We start from the raw sequence: 20,138 nt of genomic DNA, 5'->3' as shown, positions 1-20,138 counted from the left end.
GCTGGGTCAGACCAATGGTCCATTGAGCTCAGCATCCTGTGTCTAAAAGTGGCCCATCCAAGTGGCTTGGAAATACCCAACAAATCCCAGTATGAAAGTCTGTTTCATGTTGCTCTGCCTAAGATCTAAGATGTGAAGAAATCAAAGTCTATCTGGTTTATAATTTATATGGGCTTGGTCCTCCAGAAATTTGTCCAAAACTTTATTAAACTCAGATATATTACTAGCTTTAACATCATTTTCTGACAACAAGTTCCATAGCTTAATTGTGTGTTGACTAAACAGGTGCTTTGTTAAATTTGTTTTTAATCTCATTTCTATTACTTTCAGGGAGTGCCCCCTAGTCCTAGTACTATCTGATATTCTAAATTATTGTTCCCTATTAACCAGTTCCGTACCACACATAACTTATTAACCTATCTCATATCCCCTCTATGTTGTCTATTTTCAAATCTGAAGAGCTTGAAACTGTGTAGCATTTAACCATAAGAGAAGCAATCCATCCCATAATAATTTTTGTTGCCCTTCTCTGTACTTTTTCTAGCTCTACTATATCTTTTTTGAGGTACAGTGACCAATATTCAAAGTTTGGCAAAACAAGGGATCAATATACTGAGGCATTATTATTGCATATTCCCAGTTTTCTTTTCCATTCCTAATATTCTGTTTGCTTTTTTGCTACCACTACACATTGAGCTGAAAATGTCAATATGTTGTCCACAATGAACCCAAGGTCATTTTTCTGGAATCCAGCATTGTGTATAAATAAATAGCATTCTTTTTCTCTATGTGCATCACTTTGCACTAGTCTACATTATATACATTATATTTAATTGGCCATTTTGATGCTTAAATTGATTATTATTTATTTATTGACATTTATCAACAACTTTACTGTTTAAAAAAACTACTCAATGCAAGTCTGCAGGGTAAGAGTACCCATGGATGTACAGTTTTGAAATTTGCGCCCTAAAATAAGCAATGTTAGCTTATCAAGGATCCCATAGAATGATCTGGGGAGAGCTCCAATGTAGAGGGAAAAAGAGAGATTCCAGTTTTATGCTTCTGGAATACAGCAGGAACTCAAATTTCTGGCAATTCTGTTCAAATACAGCACTTCCCAAACAATTAAAACTTGGTATAGTTCAGTTTTAGATGTATTGCCAAAGCTTTGTAGGAAATACTATACCTTGCTATGTACTGCAGTAAATAAACTTCCAATTCAGAAAGCCATATTTTCCTGGCTCCGACCGGATACGTACCGAAACATATCGGAATTTGCAATGGAATAAAGAACAAAGTTGAAACTGCAGCAGGTAGGCAAAGTTTTATAAAAAATCTCTCCTCGACCTTCACAAGAGAAGCATTGGATAATTGTAAGTTTGCCTCTGCATCGAGACCTAGGTCCCCCCTTTTTTTTTTTTGCATTTATTGATAGAAATATCATATGCCTCACACTAAGAGAAAGGCAAAAATTAGGCCAATCTCAAGTACTCCGATAGTGGAGGTGGGCCAAAGGACAGTTGCAGATTGGCTGAATTCGTCGTTGAATACCCCTGTTGAGGGGGCCGCTACAGGGATGGATTCAGAGCAAAATCCATCCCCGTTGGCCGAGAACATCTCTTTAAGTCCAGGGGTGCCACCTATACCAACTCCACCTGGCAAAGAAGGGTTGATAGCCCTTAATTTGCCGGATACCTCACAAAGTGATACTAAGAGTCTGGAAGAAATATGTGGAATGGTTGGGGAAGAACAAGGGATACCAGAAGTGAGGACTTCACTGCCCATAATATTGGAGAAAAAATCGAATCAAGATTATAATGAATCAAAAGCTTTAACCAGTGGTCAAGGATTAGAAATTAAAGAAAAGATCTGTCATGAAGTAATAATGAAATCTATAAATATCACTTTGGATACTTTATGGACATATTTGACTAAGCTGGACTCTTCTATTAGAAATTTAACAAATGCTGTGAATGAATCTAATTTAGTAATTAAAGGTAATACTGATGTAATGATTGCTTAGCAGAAACATGTTAATGATATAGAACAACGACTATCAAAGGTAGAAAAAAATCAAGTTCTTCAAATAAAAAATGAGGGAGAGATACAAAGGAAAATTGAGAATATCAAGAATTATTCTCGCATACTAAATTTATGGATTATAAATTTTCCTGTTACTAGTAAAATGAGCCCTATTGATTTGTTTAGATCTTATGTTATACAAATTTTAAAAATCCCAGAACAGCTAATGCCTACCATAGTCAAAGACTTTTATATTAAAGCTTCCTCTACTATTAACATGAATAAGCAAGAGCAAGTTCAATCTGAAATACAATCTAATAAAATTGAAGAAAAACAAAATCAGGATCCAACATTAGATTTATCAGATTTTTTGGAAAAGTCCCAGGATGAGTTGGTCATAGAAAAAAGAGGAAATATGCTGGTAACACTAGCCTTTATTTCAGATAAAGATAATATATTAAAGTATTTTTTTCGAAATAGGTTAAAAACCTTCTATGGCCATAAGATTTGGATATACCCTGACCTGATAAAAGTTACACAGCTCAGAAGAAAAAAATGTCTTGCCTTGAGACATCTAGTAATTGAAAAAAGTGGTCAATTCTTACTTCGGTACCCTTGTAAGTGTGTAATCAAATTGAAAGAACAGACCTATCACTATACTGATCCAGACCATCTTAGAACACTATTGGGGGTAGATAATCTAGGCGGATAAATAAATAACGGGAATTAACTTACATTTTCTAGTTAGCACTATTTCATTGTATTTGCTCTAAGTTCTTGGTAAATGCTTCTCTTATTTTCTTGCAAAAGATTACAGAAATTGGATTCTAAGGTTACATGTTAACTAAATTGTTTTCTTGTTATATATTGTTTTTTATTTCTGTAATTTCTATACTGCAAGTAATTCTTGTGTTATATATGAATAATTCATAAATAAATAATTAAAAAAAAGAGCCATATTTTCTGAAGTTGTTTACATAAGCTGATTTTTACCATTATGAATCCCTAGTTTATTAAAGTTGCATCTTCCTCACTGGAAAAAAAAGTGAGTTGGCAGCAGATTTAGAAAAGAGGAGTCACAGAATTATTATAGTTATATCTTTAATACACAAATACACCCATAATCACCTGCAACTCGATCTCGAAATCCCACTCAAACTTCATACGTCAATCAGACCGATTAGAGAAATCCACAAAGGCGCTCTACAAGCCCCTCCTACCAAAGCCACGCGCCTCATTTCGACCAAAGACCGAGCCTTCTCAACAGCAGGCCCAGCCATGTGGAACAACATCCCTTCAGAACTCAGGCTGGAACCTTGCCTACTTACATTCAAGAAAAAACTCAAGACTTGGCTGTTCCGACAAGCCTTCCCAGAGCCCTCGGACACACAATAGATGATTAACACTTCCCAAGACCTATGGACTTTGTCCTCCTTTATCTTCCACAAGCGCTAGTTTCTTCTAACCACTTAACTAGCACTAACCATGTTACCGTGTTGGTTTTATGTTTCTTAACTTTATGCCTCCTTAGGCCTTTCTTTCCAGCTGCTTAAGCCTCCAAGTTTACCATCCCTGTTGAATGTAACTTTGATTCTTCTGTTTATTCACTTATTTAAAAAGTTTATTTTCAGTTACAGTTCCCCTGTTCGATGTAAACCGATCTGATATGGTATTTAACCATGAAGGTCGGTATAGAAAAATACTAAATAAATAAATAAATAAATCTAGGGCCAGTGAATTTTCTGCTTGAAGTATGGCTCATCCGTTTCTCAGATGCAGCTAGATGGTGGTTAGACACCCACTTTTACACTGAAGCCAGTGCTCTGGCCCTACATTATATCAACCAACGTGTAATATAAATAGAAAGGTATAAGTAATAAAATATCAAGTTAGGAATGCAAAAATAATACATGTAAATTGACAAAAAAACCCCCAAAAACTGTATTGAGAGATGTTTTTGCAAAATTAAATCCCCTTTACCAAAGAGGGATTCGATCTTCATGATACAAATTTTATCTGGAAGGGAAGGATCACAGACATTTAATTCACAAATACCAGATAATTTACAGTTCAGGTACCCAATGCAATAAGAGAAATAAGTGTTATCACAGATAGTATTATTTTAAGTCTCACTGCGTTTCTGAGCATGCTGAGACAAATTTGCAGTGATAAAAAAAAGACAAAAACAGTTCTCACTGTGCTGGGAGGGAGTTTGGTCAAGGAAAGTGCTAAAGCCAGGAAGGATATTCCAGAAAAGAGGGAAAAGAAGCAGTGAAGAGTCAGTGAAAACAAAATATACCTGAAGGCAAATCTGGAGGAGACAGTGTATAGCGGGAGGGAGGAGTTGATCTGGATGTTGTGGAATGCACACACTCATCACATATTGAATATATTATACCCCAGCTTGCATGAAAGTTACCCAGTCCCAGTTCCAGGGAGACCTTCTCAATTTTGATTTCTATTGGGAATAATAAGTTTTGCTGGCATTGGATCTGCAGGAGTAAAGAAGAGGAACAGTTACACTCATTGGAGCATATATTTTTTAAATTTATAATCGGCTGCGGCTGGCAATTTCTGTACAACGTTAGGAAAGAAGACGGCTATAGTCAGTGAGTACGCCTAACAGCATATCCTGTAAATAACACTGAGGCAGGTGAAGCGAGTGTGCCTGTAGTGATGGGCGTATAATATCAGCCATTAAGATTTTAACTTGTATTTTTGTTTATAAATGGTGGGTTCCTTACTTGTGGCTGATAGTAGGAAAAGATAGTGTTAACCAGTGCCCTAATAGTAATTTACGTATACTTCAATATAGTCAGGCAAGCAATGCCCAGAGAGATTTTCCTAATTCCAAATAAGTGACTAGTAATTTTGATCTTTTTTCCATTGGGAGAATGATTGAATAAAATTCCATAGTAGTGCTATTCTGCATGTCCAGCATTAAAGGTCACCTACGATCGTCATGTTCCTCCCTTCTCCTTTTTCTTCCATCTCAACTGGAACTAGTGGTGGAATCCTGATGCCATGAGCCTTTCTTTACAACTGCATTCTGGCTTTTGTCCTCTACATTCCACAGAAACTGCTCTTGCCAAAGTCTCCAGTCACCTCTCTGTGATCAAGGCCAAGGGTCATTACTGGAACCTCATCCTGCTTGACCTATTTGCTGCTTTTGACATCATTAATCATCATCTACTCCTTGATATACTGAATTTGATTGGATTTTGAGACTCTGCTCTATCTTGGTTTTCTTTTTACCTCTTTCATTGGGTTTTTACTGTATTCTCTGATTGTTCTTCATCCATTGCTATTCTACTGTCAGTTGATATGCCTCAAGGATTTATCTTGGGCCCTCTTCTTTCTACATTTCTTCCTTTACTGCTCTCTGATCTCCTCCCATGGTTTTCAGAACCACTTTTTGCAGATGACTCCCAGATCTTCTGCTCTACACCAGAAATATTACCACAGGCACAGTCCCAAATTTTAGCCTGCTTGTCTGACATCGCTACCTGGATGTCTTGCTGCCACCTACACTTAACATGGCCAAGGTGGAACTTCCTGTTTGAAATCCCACTCCTCCAAACCCATCTCCCCTCTTCCCTCTTTTTCTGTCTCTGTGGATGGCACTTTCATCCTCCTGATTCTCTAGGTCCCTAGCCATGGGGATCATCTTTGATGCTTCTTTTTCCTTTATGCACATGCAAAATACTGCTAAAGTCTATTGGTTCTTCCTCCATAACATTGCTAAAATCCATCCCTTCTTTTCTGAGCATGCTACCAAAATGCTCTTCCACTCTCTTATCACCTCCTCCTTAGACTACTGTGAGTTTTTGTTTGTAGGCCTTCCACTGAACAGTCTTTGTTTACTGCAATCTATTCAAAATTCAGCTGCACGACTTATCTATCTTCAACATGGCTAAGACCATGTAACTCCTTTTCTCAAGTTACCAGGTTGGCTCCCTGTCCACTTTGGCATACAGTTCAAGCTTCTCTTATTTGCCTTTAAAAGCATTCACTCTACCACTCCTAATTACCTGCCTTCTTTACTCTCTCTACGTACTCTTCCTCATGAGTTCTATTAATTTGGCAATTCCTGTGCTCTTCCTCACCACAAACTCCTGACTCCGTACCTTCCACCTTGATGCCTGGAATAGATTTCCTGAGGCCATGTATTATGCACCCTCTCTGGCCATATTTAAATCCAGTTGGAAAAACCCAATCTTTTGAAGCTGCTTTAAAAGACTATACACTTCTCTGCAATAAATACACTTCAGACAGACTCTTGTTTGTCATGTATGTTTATCCTGACTAGATTTTAAGCTCACTGTTGCAGGGACTGTCTCCTTTGTGTTACCTGTACAGGCCGCATATGTTTAGTTGCGCTTTAGAAATGATAAATAGTAGTAACTACCTGGGAGAGTTTTCACCCCTATTTTAATAGACCCCCGTCTTTCCACTCTTTCTATCTGTTCATTGTAGAAACAATCCTGTAGGGATGTGCAGAGCAAAATTTTATGTTCATATTTTTTATGTCCGAAAGGGGGTCCCACTTGCGGCCAATATGGACATAAAAAAAATCCAATGAGTTGGGTATATGTACATATGTGCAAAAAAAAAATTTAAACCCCCTCACCCTCCTTAATCCCCCCCCCCAGACTTACCACAACTCCCTGGTGATCGAGCGAGGAGTGAGGACGTCATTTCTGCAATCCTTGGCGAGAAGCATGTGACGTCGGTGGCACGTCGAGTGACGCGGCGTCACGTGATTCCCGGCTCGTTCGCGCCGGACGGCTCGTTCGGCCCAAAAAGAACTTTTGGCCAGCTTGGGGGGGTCAGGAGGCCCCCCCAAGCTGGCCAAAAGTTCTTTTTGGGCCGAACGAGCCGTCCGGCGCGAACGAGCCGGGAATCACGTGACGCCGCGTCACTCGACGTGCCACCGACGTCACATGCTTCTCGCCAAGGATTGCAGAAATGGCGTCCTCACTCCTCGCTCCATCACCAGGGAGTTGTGGTAAGTCGGGGGGGGGGGGATTAAGGAGGGTGAGGGGGTTTATATTTTTATTTTGGCTCAACAATCGCGATTTCCCACATATCGAACATATCTATGTTCGATATGTGGGAAATCCGATCGTTTATGTCGAATCAATTTTTTAAGTAAAAAAAAAATATGAGTTGCGTTTTACTAATGCGGTCAATCCGAATGCACACCCCTACAATCCTGAGGCTGAGAGCCATGCACCAAAGCTCTTTTCAGAAACCTATAGCCTGAGCTCAAAATTTTGCCACCAGGTGACACTCTAGGGAAGACCATGGCTCTCTTCCTCTCCTTTCCCCACCTCCTGCCTAAGAAACTGTGCTTCTGCAGCATCCCCAGCACCCTGGTTTGATTCCTGAATCGGGTACAGAAGACCCGATTCAGGAGTCAAACCAGGGCCCCTCTGCATGGCAGCACAGCATCATCACGTTCTAATATTATAACATACCATATATATACCAGGCAGGTTGTGCCAGTGATCCTAAAATGAAATTGCACCACGTTCAGAGAGATTAGTGATCAGACTTTTTATTACTGTTATTGAGAGAAACATGATCATATAATAGTGGCATGGTGCACTGTAAGTATAGTATCACACAAGAAGATGCCCATAGTAAATTAATGTTTGCTACTTCATGTTATTTCTATAATGCTTCTAGACATATTATGCAGCACTGTAGAAGTGGCAGGATTGAAGCCCTAGTCTCTTGGTGCTACTCGGCCACCACCCTCTCTACGTAATACTACATAAGTGTGCCATAGTGAGTAACATGATACATTATACAGTGACGGTTTACAAGACTTTGTTTTTTTTTCCCCTCTGATCAATTATAGCTAAAGAAAGCAGATTCAGGGCCTTACTCAATAAATATTAGTTTCCATAGGAACAGAATGGGTACAAATCCTTTTTGGATAAGGCCATTAAAGTAACAGCAAATGTGACTGCAGTCAATTAGATTTCTGATTAACTTTACTTATAACAACAGTAAATATCCTGACAATTACGAGCTTACAAAATATTTGGGTGAAAATTCTAGGGATTCAGAAATAAGTAAAACTAGATTTGGAGTGTCTGCAGTTCCTTCTACCAGTGGTGCGAAAGAAAGCAGCAAGTGATTCCCCACAGACAATCCCATTACAAAACCACCATTATCATCACAAACACAGCATTGATGCTGATTTTCTGCCAGCTCAGGAACTCTGGCAAATTGCTTACTTTTCCCCACTGTAGCCAAAATGGAAAGCTGAGGACAGGACACAGCTAGTCCCAATCCAGTACAAAATCACAACTGACAGTAACTATTTCAGTTTGACACAGACAGCAATCCTCTTGTTTCTCGTGCCTAGAACAATAGTAAGAAAGTAATTTGTACTGGCTTTGGCAGCAGCATTAATAATAAAAAACAAACCAGTGACTTACTATTTGAGAAAGAATCAGTCTCCAGTACCCTGATAAGCAAGGTAGCACCACTGTCTGCTTCAGAAAGCAGGTCTTCTCCTCCTCCTCTAGCTCTTCTGAGACCAAGTATCATGTTATAACTATAGCCCCCTTCTAGTATTAGCTATGAAAGTAGGGGTCACACTCAATACCATGCCTTAGTGGTTGCAAAGTCCCAATATTAGATTCTCTAAAACAGTGGTTCCCAACCCTGTCCTGGGGACCCCCCAGCCAGTCGTATTTTCAGGATATCTGCAATGAATATGCATGAGAGAAAATATGCACGCACTGCCTCCAGTCATGCAAATTTTCTCTCATGCATATTCATTGCGGATATCCTGAAAACCCGTCTGGCTGGGGGGTCCCCAGGACAAGGTTGGGAACCACTGCTCTAAAAGGTGGGGAGGACAGAGCTCCAGGGCACAAGGCATATGGTAAGTCTCTCTTGTGAGTGTGCTCAGCTATTTTTCTCTTTACAGGCTGATGAGTGCCAATAAACAGGCTGAATGCTCGAGCAGGTTCTTCCAAAATTAAAGTTTACTGTTCAGCATGATCAATGGTAATGAACTGGCAATAAACACGTCTCATTTTTTGTTACATCCATAACCACTTCAATTAATCAAGTATAAAAATAAGAATCTGTGTCTGTGGTTCCTTTGTATTTTGTCCAGAGGAATATTGGGTTGCCCAGGTATACTGGAATGGGATGGATCTCCTGTCCCTTATAGATCTCCCTTTCCAAATACCTATAGGCTGGTAAGGCTGCTGCTCATCTCCAGAATGTCTAAACTCCCCTTGCCTGTTTCTCCTTGACAGGAACTCTGGGTGGAACCTCAGGGTTTCTCCCCTCTTCTCCAGATGATGTTCTCTTTCCCATCCTCTTTCTAGAAATCACTGGGATCCTTCAGACTGAAAGGCCCAACATTAATTCAAAAAGGGAAAAATCCTCCTCATTCCTCTCTCATTGGCCTGTAGGATTGACAGAAAATTTCAACTCGGGAGGAGCCTGGTGAGAAAATCTCTCGGAGGAGAGGAAAGGCTGAAGGACTGTGTCTGGGGCTGTTTGTTTGCAGCATTGGAGCCCAAATAAGACCGAGGGATGTTTCACCAGCCTGACCCCGGTGACATCATCGGCCGGGGCCGGAACGCTAGAGAAATTCGAGGAAGGTGCGGCGCGCAGCCAAAGCTGTGCGCCAAAGGGGCACGCCCCTTATCAAGAATTTTTTCTTTTTCTTTTCTCCTAACTACATGGGAAGAAAAAGGAAAACTATAGTGTGGATTTCATCTCCTGCAGTGCCTGTGGTAAAGGGACCTATGGATTCCCACGTAGCTAGAAGGGTAAGTCAAACTGCTCGAAATTCCATACCTGAAATTTTATTTTCATCTGGGTCTCCAGACAGTCCTGGCCCATTGCAGTTACCTGTACAATTATCATGAATGCCGCATTCGTTGTCAGTATAGAGAATGATGTCCATTGTTCTGGTATACTACTATTTCTACTATTGCTTATCACTTCTATATAGTCCTGGGGAATTGTGCACTACTGCAGAGTGCAGAATTTGTGCAGAATTCCCCCCCACCCCGCAGAATTGCCAAATTCTGAGCAGAAAATGGCATAGAAGATGAAGACCCTGGCACACTGTGAATGGAGTGCGCCGTTTGTAGCAAAGATGAAACCCCGTCGCACCATGTGCGACGAAGATGAAGGCCCCGGTGTGCCGCGAATGGAGTGTGCACAGTTCGTGGTGAAGATGAAGGACCTGGCACACCATGTGCTGTGAAGATGAAGACCCTGGCGTGCCACAAATGGAGTGTGAGTGTTCGCAGCAAAGATGAAGGCCCCAGCGGGATGCGCTCCACCCGCAATGTAGATGAAGGCCCTGGTGAGTGAAGGTGAGTAGAGAGGTGTGTGTGAGAGGGGAGGGGGTATGGAGGAGAGGAGAGTGAGAGAGCAGAGGAGGGGTGTGAGGGGAGGGCGAGGGGGTGTGAGAGAGAAGAGAGAGCAGGGAAGGTGAGAAAGCAGGGGTGTATGAGAAAGACCAGGGAGGGTAAGCAGGGGGTGTGAGGGAGAGCAGGGGGGGGGGGGGTTGCTTGGGTGCCAGAGAGAGGGAGCCTATATGAGGAGATTGTGAAAGAGTGTGTATGTGTATGAGAGATTGGGAACTGGTGTGTATGAAAAAAAGATTATGTGTATGTGAGGGTGCTAGCCTGTGTTAAGGGATTGTGTATGTGTGAGAGAGAGCCTGTGTGAAGGGGTGCGTGAGAGAGAGACATAGGTAGCCTGTGTGAGGATGTATGCGTAAGAGAGAAAGGGAGCTTGTGTGAGTGTATATGCAAGAGAGGGGGGACCCTGTATGAGGGTGTGTGTATGTGCACTAGAGAGAGGGACAGAGGGAGCCTGTGTGAGGGGCAGTACTGAGAACGGGGTCAAACTCTGGGAGTGGCAATAGAGTGGAAGGGGTTGAGCCTAAATGTGGAGGGGGGAGAAACTGGTAGGTGGAAAAGTTGGGGGTCTGAGAGGGCAAAGTGCCCAGAGGAGTAGGGAGAGCAAATGGAAGGGACACTCTTACAGTGAATTTCTAGGGGAATTCTGCTCAAAATATTTACAATTCTGCATCTTTAAGTAATAACTTTTTTCTGTTTTAATGTAAAATTAATTACATAAAGACTGTCATGTAAATTGTGTTATTTTGACCAATATAAAATATGCAGAATTTTGCAGAATTTTAATTTTTTTTGCGTGGAATTCTCCCAGGATTAGAATACTACTACTTGATGTGCATAGTGCTGTACAAAAAACGCTAGCTCAGTAGAGCTCACAATCGAATCAAGACAAACATACAGAGCATATGCTCAAAAATGCCATCAACCTCTGAAGACTGAAATTTTAAGACATGTTTATCTCCAAAATTCTGGTGCAACTCCAGTGGCACAGAAAGCATCTACATCAAAACATCAGGTAGCTGTATTGACCGCTGATGATGCGTAAGCATCAAAACAGTCTCACTTGTCCTCGGCATTGATATTGAAACATAGGACTAGGAACAGGGAACCTGAGAAGTTATTGATATTGAGAAGTTATTGAGAAGTTATTGAGAAGTTATTGATATTGAAACATAGGACTAGGAACAGGGCGCCTGAGAAGTTCCTTATGTGAGGGTTGCTCCAATCCCTCACTGACCAAATTGCCCTTTGATACGCTTAGGGGAGACTTTAGCATTCTTCAGACCATCCTTGAATGAGTCCCTCACCAGGGTAATCTGGATTCATTAGACTGTCCATATAAAAGCTGGCTGTGCACTTTAGTGCACAGCCAGCTGGGTGCACTGTGCACTGTGCACTGTGTTGGGTGTAGTTTATTTTAGTTTGAGGAGTGGAAGGAGGAGATTGCCAGAGATTCACATCTTTTAGGCCTCACAGCCTAACCTAGGGGAATAGGACACTGTCACAGATTTGGAAGGATTTCTGTCAGCACCCTCACAAATCTGAAGGGAGTTTTGTCCTGGAGATTAGAGAAGAGATTTGCGAAGATTTTGTGCTTTTACTAACAGGTTTTTTGGTCCTGTACTTGCTCGAGAGAAGTTATTCCACTCTGAGGGAGGGCAGGATAAGGAACTGATGAGAGCCCAAGGAGGGACAACAGTTAAGTAAGTGAATGAAGAAGTATTTTGTACAGAAAAATATGGTTTAGATTTTGTTTTGGGAGGAACAATTTTAGCACCAGTTCCAGCCCATCAGAGAAGAAGAGTTTTGGGACATTGAGATTTTTTTTGTGGTTTATACCACCTGAAGCCCAACCGAGTTGTCTACTAGGAGAGAGACATAGGAGACCCCTTCAGAAGTGGAATTCCTAGTGTTACCATAAAATGTGACATTGCCTGAGGACAGACACTTTCAAACTATTCTTTTTATGTAAACATTTCTGAGCTTTATTTTTGTGGCTTAGACCTTCAAGTATTTTGGTTACAGTAAATTTTTATTTTGAACGTCCAAATCAAGTGTCTAGCCTGTTTCTTCTCAGTCAAAGAAGCCCTCAAACAGGACTTCTAAGAGTAAGTACAAGGGCGACTGTACCACAGGACAAATGAGAGACTGTGTGAACTGGTCCCTGTTACCGAGCGCGCACAGGCAGGCCTCAGGAACAGCTAGGCCTCCCAGGCCCTGGAGCAAATCCTGGATGATACACAGGCGAGGCCCTGGCTCCGAAGCGGCCTCCAGTGGAAAGGTGAGATACCTCCTGTAGCGCAGCAACAGGGGGGATCGTAACAGTCCCTACCCCTGTGAGGTTATTCTCCTCCCCACCAGCAGAACCTTGGTACTTCTGTGGCCTTGTGGACTGTGTTAAAGTATGGAGGAGAACTGGAGACACTCTAAATGGTTTTAGTTCTCCCTCATTGAGGGGATCTTTGCAATGGCATATAGCCAAAAGAAATTTACGATCTGTAAGAAGGTGTTATTTGGATCTTCCACCGTTAAAAGCGTTTATTCATTCTCGACTGGGTGCACGCTCATTTTCAAATGTAATCCCAAATTTATGGAATAGTTTGCCTCTGGAGGTGAGGGAAGAGCCAAATTTGGCTAGATTTCGGAAGAAAATAAAGACTTGGTCTAAGGTGGTCATTTTTCAAAATGCGGTAAGGCGTTTTCGCATGCGTTAAGGGCTTATCGCATGCGAAAAGCCCCGTTTTTGCATGCGATAGGCCTTTAACGCATGCAAAAACGTGTTTACCGCATGCGATCGCACCATATCGTATGGTGTGATGCAAATTCCAAAAATGGGGCGGAGAGTGGGCTGGGTTAGGCTCCCTGCGAAGAGTATCACACAGCCATAACGCAGAGTTTTAGCTACACCTTTTTCAAATGCATTAGGTGGTGTGATAGCAGCCGTGACCATGTGGAAAGGGTTTATCTCCATTTGCGATGTGTCCCGTATGGTGTATTTCAGAGGATTGGAAGGCCTGGGAGAGGGAGAGGGGGAGAGAGAGGGAGAGAGAGAGAGAGAGAGAGAGAGAGAGAGAGAGAGAGAGAGAGAGAGAGAGAGAGAGAGAGAGAGAGAGAGAGAGTGCCTGGCCATAATAGCATGTCCCATAGATAGGTATTTGTATCCCTTGGATAGGCCCACCTAGTAACTCGAGGTGGGGATTAGGTAAGAGTGTAGGGGGTTAGGGGCCGCTTTCACATTCTACATGAGACGTATGAACAGATTAGCTGGCCTTCGGAGTGAGGAAACTCACTCCAAGATGAGATTTGGGCAAGGGTCTCTCAACCTAGCTTGATGTTACCCAGGTAGAGAGTCCATCAAGCTAGGTTGAGAGACCCTTGCCCAAATCTCATCTTTGGGTGAGTTTCCTCACTCCGAAGGCCAGCTAATCTTCACAAGAGACCACTGTTCTGTTCATACGTCTCATGTAGAATGTGAAAGCAAGAACATAAGAAATTGCCATGCTGGGTACAGTATTGCCCAGTGTTAGTGCTGCACCGTGCCGTGCCAGACTCAATATTCTAATGCTGGATGAGTATATAATCCAGCACAAACATGAGGCTGTGCCTCTTATTCACAGACATTCTCCAGAGTTCTCCATCAGAGGCCAGTGCTATAATACTGTCAGCAATGCATGGGTTATCATGGGAGAAGGCAAAGTAATCTTAAAAAAGGCCTTTTAAGCATAGGAGAAAAGCACTGGGAACTGAAGTATAACCAAATTAAATAAATTCAGACTGTTTGTGAACGCATGGTTGACCTTGAGCAAAACAAAATTTTTTTCTTAAGGTAAAAGTCTTTTAACAGTATGCCATGGAAGTCTGTCCCTGATTCCTATGGTGGCAAATTTCCAGCACTGTTTTGAGACCTGAACCAATGCAATTGTCTACATAGAGAGAACAATTTTGAAATGATTTTACCCAGGTAGCTAAGTAGTTACCTGGTTAAAAACTTCAGGTGAAAACCGCCCTCCCCTTCTGCAGGAAAACGTATGCATGTTGTTGCAGTGCTCACATTTTTAACTGAGCTATAAAAGAGGTGTGTGTGTAAGGGGGGGAGGAGAACCTTGCAAGCAACCAACGGGGATTTAATTTTGAAATCTCCATGCATGCTTTACAGCACTAACTTTGCACCCGAAGCAAAGCAGCTGTAAAGTCCACAGGTCTGAAAGTATCTGCTGAGTTGGCTTGAAAAGATCCTTACCACAATATTTGGCAAATATCCCGATTACATAAAAATCAGAAAGAGCCTTGCACTCTTCACAACTGGAATTACTGAGGGTTCTTTCACCATTAGAGATGCAACTTGAAGGGGTTTGTGCTACTTTTGCCTACCAAACACTCATTTTAGGGAATGCTATTCCATTGGAAGCTAAACTCATGTTCAATTATGGACTGTTTCGTAAAATTAAACAAAACAAAAAAACTGTTTTTTAATCAGATTTTTAAGTTTTTTATATTTAAGTATTATCAGCTCTTCTGTTCAGTTATATAGGTTTTATATTTTAAGAGAAGAATTAAAGGGGGTGAATAGGTGAATTGTAAAAATGTTTTGTGAACTTGTTTTGTCTTTATTTTACAGTTTTTTAAAATTTTGGATAGAATTGTAAACCACTTTGATATGATGACTTGCAGTATATCAAATTTTATTAAACTGAAAACAATTTCATGGGGCATTTCCCTTTCAAAATATACTTGCAGACCTACAAGTAACCAGTATATTTAACAAATTGCATTTGCATACCATAAAGGTAAGCATTTGTCTTTAAAATGTCCCCTTTCTCTGTATACATTGGGAGGGTAATTTTCTAAGGGACTTCTGTGGATAAGTGTTTTATGCACAGAAATGACCTTTTACAGAATTGTCCACCCAATGTGTGGGTAAACTTACGTGCGTATGCCCCGTTCATGCATAAAGTGTCCTGAAGTAGGTAGAGGTATTCTCGGGGGCAGGGAGGAGGAGAGATTTGCACTTTTGCACACATTTTTGTAGTTTCAAAAGTATGCATATAAAATTTCCCTCAAAACTTCTAGGCACAATTTAGCAGGTGTAATTGTGTGGAGGTAGTTTTGGTGGTATTTTTTCAGAAGTGAAAATGTATGTATAAGTACACACATGTATTTTTCTCTTTGAAAACTAGTGTGACTGATGCATGTATCTGCCTAGCATGGGTTTCTATTGCAGGCGGAATATTAATCGTTTTAAATAAATAAATAGATATTTGCTATCTAATTAATGTGGTCTGTTACAGAATTACCCCTTAAGGGCTTGCCCACTTTCTTATACATAATAATGAAGGTGCAGGATAAGTGCATGCAATTCTGGTGCTAGTTAGCATTTGAACCAAATAGCCCTGGAATCAGTAGTGTGACCCAGTTGATACATACCTCCTGTATTTCAGTGCCAGTGCAGTGTGTAACTCTGCCTTTTGCATCAATGTTAAACACTGACACGTGTGCCCCAGTATGGGTTACAAAACTGTACTAAGACATTCCAAAATCAAGTACCTTGTGCCATAGTGTTTGTTACAACATCTCTTGAATATGCCAGATTGTAATGTTAATCAAAGCGCTTTTGTTTATAATTTGAGACAAATTATATAGTTATATTGGTTGACATAATACTATCTTTTGCAGGCCACGCTATTCTCTGATTACCTGGTCTTAGGAAGTGGAGTCAGGCAAGCTACTGACATGCAGGATTTGGCATCTCACAGAGTTAGCAACAATCAACAGATACACCAAGACAATGAATGTGCAGAAAGCAAAGCAGAAGAAATGCAACGAAATGATGTTTTCCAGGCTGAATTTGTCTTGATAACAGACTCAGATGATGGAGAAGAAGAAATGACCACTAAAAGCAATGACAAACACCCCACAGTAATCGCAGTGGTCACTGACCATAGACAAGCACGAATCCAGTCACTGGCTATGCCCTCAGATTCCATGGGGGAGGCAGTTCCAGAGGCAGTGAGAGTTGGGATGCAAACTGTTCCTGAAGTACGATATCCTGAGCTCTCTCAGGATGCACTCTATGAACAGAAAGAATCTCAGGTACAGCTTTCATCTAATTTTTCATGTCAAACTCAAAAGTCTGGTTTAAAACAGAGCTTGAATTAGACAATGTTCATTGCTTCCAAGACTGATTTAAATTACCTCAGCTGGAAGAAGGGGTGAAGTAATGTTTAAACCTTTTAGACAATTCAATATTAAAAAAAAAAAAATTCAGAACTGCCAATAACTGGGCAATATAAGTTAGGCACATGGTTGTAGTGATGGAGGTTAAGATATTTATTTTTATAGAGGAAATATGTTTGTACTAGAAGGTTTATAAAACTTGCCTTTATTGCTGTTTTATTGCAAAGTAAAGGTCAATTTCAGAATTATTCAATTTAATAATTAAGAGCTGCTTTTCACTTACATAAGATATAGGTCAGATAAGAAGTTAACATTTTGCATACCACTAATCCAAGTATTGAAGCTAACAGGGAAAGCTTTCCTCTTTAAGGTGAATTTTAAAATCCCGCCGTGCGCCAAAACTGGGAGATATGCGAATATGTCGGGCCGGCATGCATAGAGTAGATTTTAAAAACTGCCCATGTATGCATGTATCTCCCGCTATGTTCACAAATAAAAAGTTTTTAAAAAGGGATGGGGAATAGGCGTGGTCTGGGTGAAGCATGGGCGTTCTTTGATTCCACAATGAAACCAGCATAACTTACACGCCCAAGCACCCGCCAAGGTCCCTTGTGATGTAAATTTCAGCTATGTATGGCATTTAAGTAATAAAATAAAAAATCCTAGGCATGTCAGCAGGGTTTTAAGGGTTGGGGATAGCAAGGGGGAAGGGAGGCTATTAAACTAGGGGTAGTTGGAAGTCCTAACTCCTGTCTGGTTGAACTGGGAGCAAAGAGGGAAAACTGGTAATGCTGTCAGCGTGCGCGTGTGTAATAAAATCCCCCCACTTATGCGGTATTAGTGGCAATCGCATGCATAGGTGCATGCCCACTTAAATTTTCACGTATATGTGCACGCAGTCAGCCTATTTTATACAATGCACACATATACGTGCATATGTTATAAAATAGCCACGTCCCTGGCTGTGAGCCGGCAAATGTGAGCCTATGTGTGCCCATGTGCCTGTTTAAAAGTTACGTCTTTTAGGTAGATTTTAAAAGCGTTGCTCGCGCAAAAATGGCTCCATGCATTTGTATGTGGGCCGAGTGTGAGCAACACAAATTTTAAAAAGTACACGCGTACATACCTGTGCGAGCGTCAAGAATTAGGAGGCAGAAAATGGGGCAGGGCATGGGGCGAAGACTTGGTTGTAACCCTCAATATTTTGACAGAGAGAGAGACAGACAATCTGACATTCTATATATCTTCCATTGGAAGAGGAGCACATTTAATTCAGGATGGTTTTTTTTTTTTGGGCAGACCCTTGCGTCCTAGGCAGACCAAAGAAACACCACCCCCTCAAAACCCATCCTGAGTTTAAAGTGCCCCTTTTACAGTGGGTGATATATAGAGTGTCAGATTGTCTCCCTCTCTCTCTCTCTGTCAATATCTTGAGGGCTACACACAAGTCTTTGTCCCATGCCCTGCCCCTTTTCTGCCTCTTTATTCTTGATGCGCGCACAGGTATGTACACGTGTATTTCTTAAAATATTCCGGTTTACAGGCACTTCAAAGCGAATTACATGCAGGTACTGTAGGTATTTCTCTGTCCCCAGAGGGCTCACAATCTTACCTTTCCTGAAGTCTTCTTAAATATTTTAGCTCTCCTTATGATAGTGCCAGTGGACACTCTCCTCTCAAGTGCCGCTCACCTGAGTCAGCAGCGAACACAGTTCTCAAAAACCTTTGGCTCCTTCCCTATAGCAAGGAACAGGATTCCACTCCTCCGACTCTTCCTAGGTGAAAGACGCCTCTTCCCAAGGGCACCAAGGGCACTCAGCTGCAGATGGAGAAACAATAGTCATTTACAAAAAGGGGAAAACCAAACGAGAGACAAGAAGGGTGGAAAAACTTCCTTGCCTCACAACTGAGGAGATAGCACAAAAGACAGATCCGTTAAAGTTGAAATTGCTCTGCAATGGGTCACTAACAGGTCTATCCCCTGGAGGAGTGAAAAAACTCTGCCAGAATCTTCTGTATCCTTGATTTAACCACACATAGGGACCCCTCAATCCTCTGTGAACAGGGTCTCACAAGGGAAATCTCCAAAAAATGGGTTAACAGAGTGAAAAGCAACTAGAAGCAGGTCAGATTTACAGGCTGACCCGCAAAGGGAAAAAACAGACAACCCTTCTGTAATAAGTTAGCTAAACAAAGGACAGGCAGCAGAGAGCTCCTGCCTTCTGGAAATCGAACTAAAAACCCCCCAACCTAAAATGGTGCTGGACAGTGAAAAAGGATAAGGCAACACCATTTCAGTCTCTCACATGGGGGAGTAAAATCCATCCCATGTTTTAGTAAACCTCTCTGAACCTCCTCAGCTAGTTAGTACCTCCATCTGGTAAGAGACCAAGGATTCCTTACATATGTTACACATGAATATTTTTTATATTGCTTGTTCAGAGGGTGAAAAGTTATTTTTCAATTCACTTTTGAAGAGGACATAATATTAGGATCCTGCCTGCGGGCCTAGCCAAAGGCAGTCCCTTACCTCCGGCAGCAGACCACCACCGCTGTGCCTCGCGCGGCGGTGGTCTGCTGCCATTACAACCTTCTTCCCGATGCAGCCTGGAGGCTGCTGCTGATGATCCACTCTCGTGGATCATCAGCAGCTCTGCCTGCAACTCTCATTGCAGGCAGAGCTGCTGCCGCGGAGCTTTTCCATGGCAGGGAGCTGCTGCTGCCCTGCTCTCCCTTGCAGCAGGAAGCCGCCGATGTCAGGCCCTCGTTTTGCGGTCTAGTGCCTCTTCTGCCTGCTCCTCTTCATGGCATAGATGTCGCCAATGCTGTCCCTGGTCCTGTCCCTCTCTAGGTGCGTGGCCGTGCCTTTCCTTTACTTTTAAAGGGCCAGCGGTGGGAAAAGCCCCGCAGCCCTCACTGATGATGTCATCCATCTTTGCCTGGACCAGCCCTATAAAAGGACCCTGCTTCAGTTCCTCAGCGCCTTCCAATCCACAGCGTCTGTAGTCTTCCTTCCGATCCAGGTCCTCCGTGGTCTTTCTATGCCTTGATAGATCTTTGTTCCATGTTCTTCGTGTTCCTGGTTTCCTTCATCTTGATGTTCCTGGTCTCATCCCTCATTGGAGCTCCTTCGTCGCTTGTTCCTTGTTCCTGATGTTCCAGATGTCCAGTCATCCTGATGTTCCATGTGCTGATGTCCAGATGTCCTGATGTCTGATGTTCCTGTCCTGACTCCATCTGTCTCATCTCCAACTCTTCATCCAGTTCCCAGGTTCCTTGTCTATTCACTTTTCTTGGCATGCCACTGTCGTGGACCGTGACCAGTCCATGGGGGGGCTGTGTAGGGCACCTCGTGGCACAAGGCCTACCTTCTTGTTATAGACCAGCTCCCCTGAGGGGAGGAGTTAGCAATCTGTTAGGGTTTGCTCCCCCAGAGGGGAGGAGTTAGCAATCTGTTATCGACCAGCTCCTCCGAGGAGAGGAGTTAGCAATCTGTTGATGATCACACCGCCAGGGGGTGGAGTT

At 42.1% G+C, this 20,138-nt stretch overlaps 1 protein-coding gene across 7 annotated transcripts in view; it reads left to right on the top strand.

Moving 5' to 3' along the window:
• The window catches only part of MLIP (muscular LMNA interacting protein), a 274,040-nt gene that overhangs the window by 167,968 nt on the left and 85,934 nt on the right, over positions 1 to 20,138 (top strand). For 6 of the 7 annotated variants that reach the window (XM_029595699.1, XM_029595700.1, XM_029595705.1 and 3 more), the window contains one exon: positions 16,113 to 16,529. In XM_029595699.1, coding sequence (XP_029451559.1) covers positions 16,113 to 16,529 — 417 coding nt within the window. Of the gene's footprint in view, positions 1 to 9,383; positions 9,834 to 16,112; positions 16,530 to 20,138 lie in introns of all 7 variants that reach the window. The other variant, XM_029595701.1, reaches the window with a different exon arrangement.

Source organism: Rhinatrema bivittatum, chromosome 3, assembly GCF_901001135.1.
Source record: "Rhinatrema bivittatum chromosome 3, aRhiBiv1.1, whole genome shotgun sequence".
Taxonomy (NCBI): domain Eukaryota; kingdom Metazoa; phylum Chordata; class Amphibia; order Gymnophiona; family Rhinatrematidae; genus Rhinatrema; species Rhinatrema bivittatum.
This window is presented reverse-complemented; position numbering and strand designations above follow the sequence as displayed.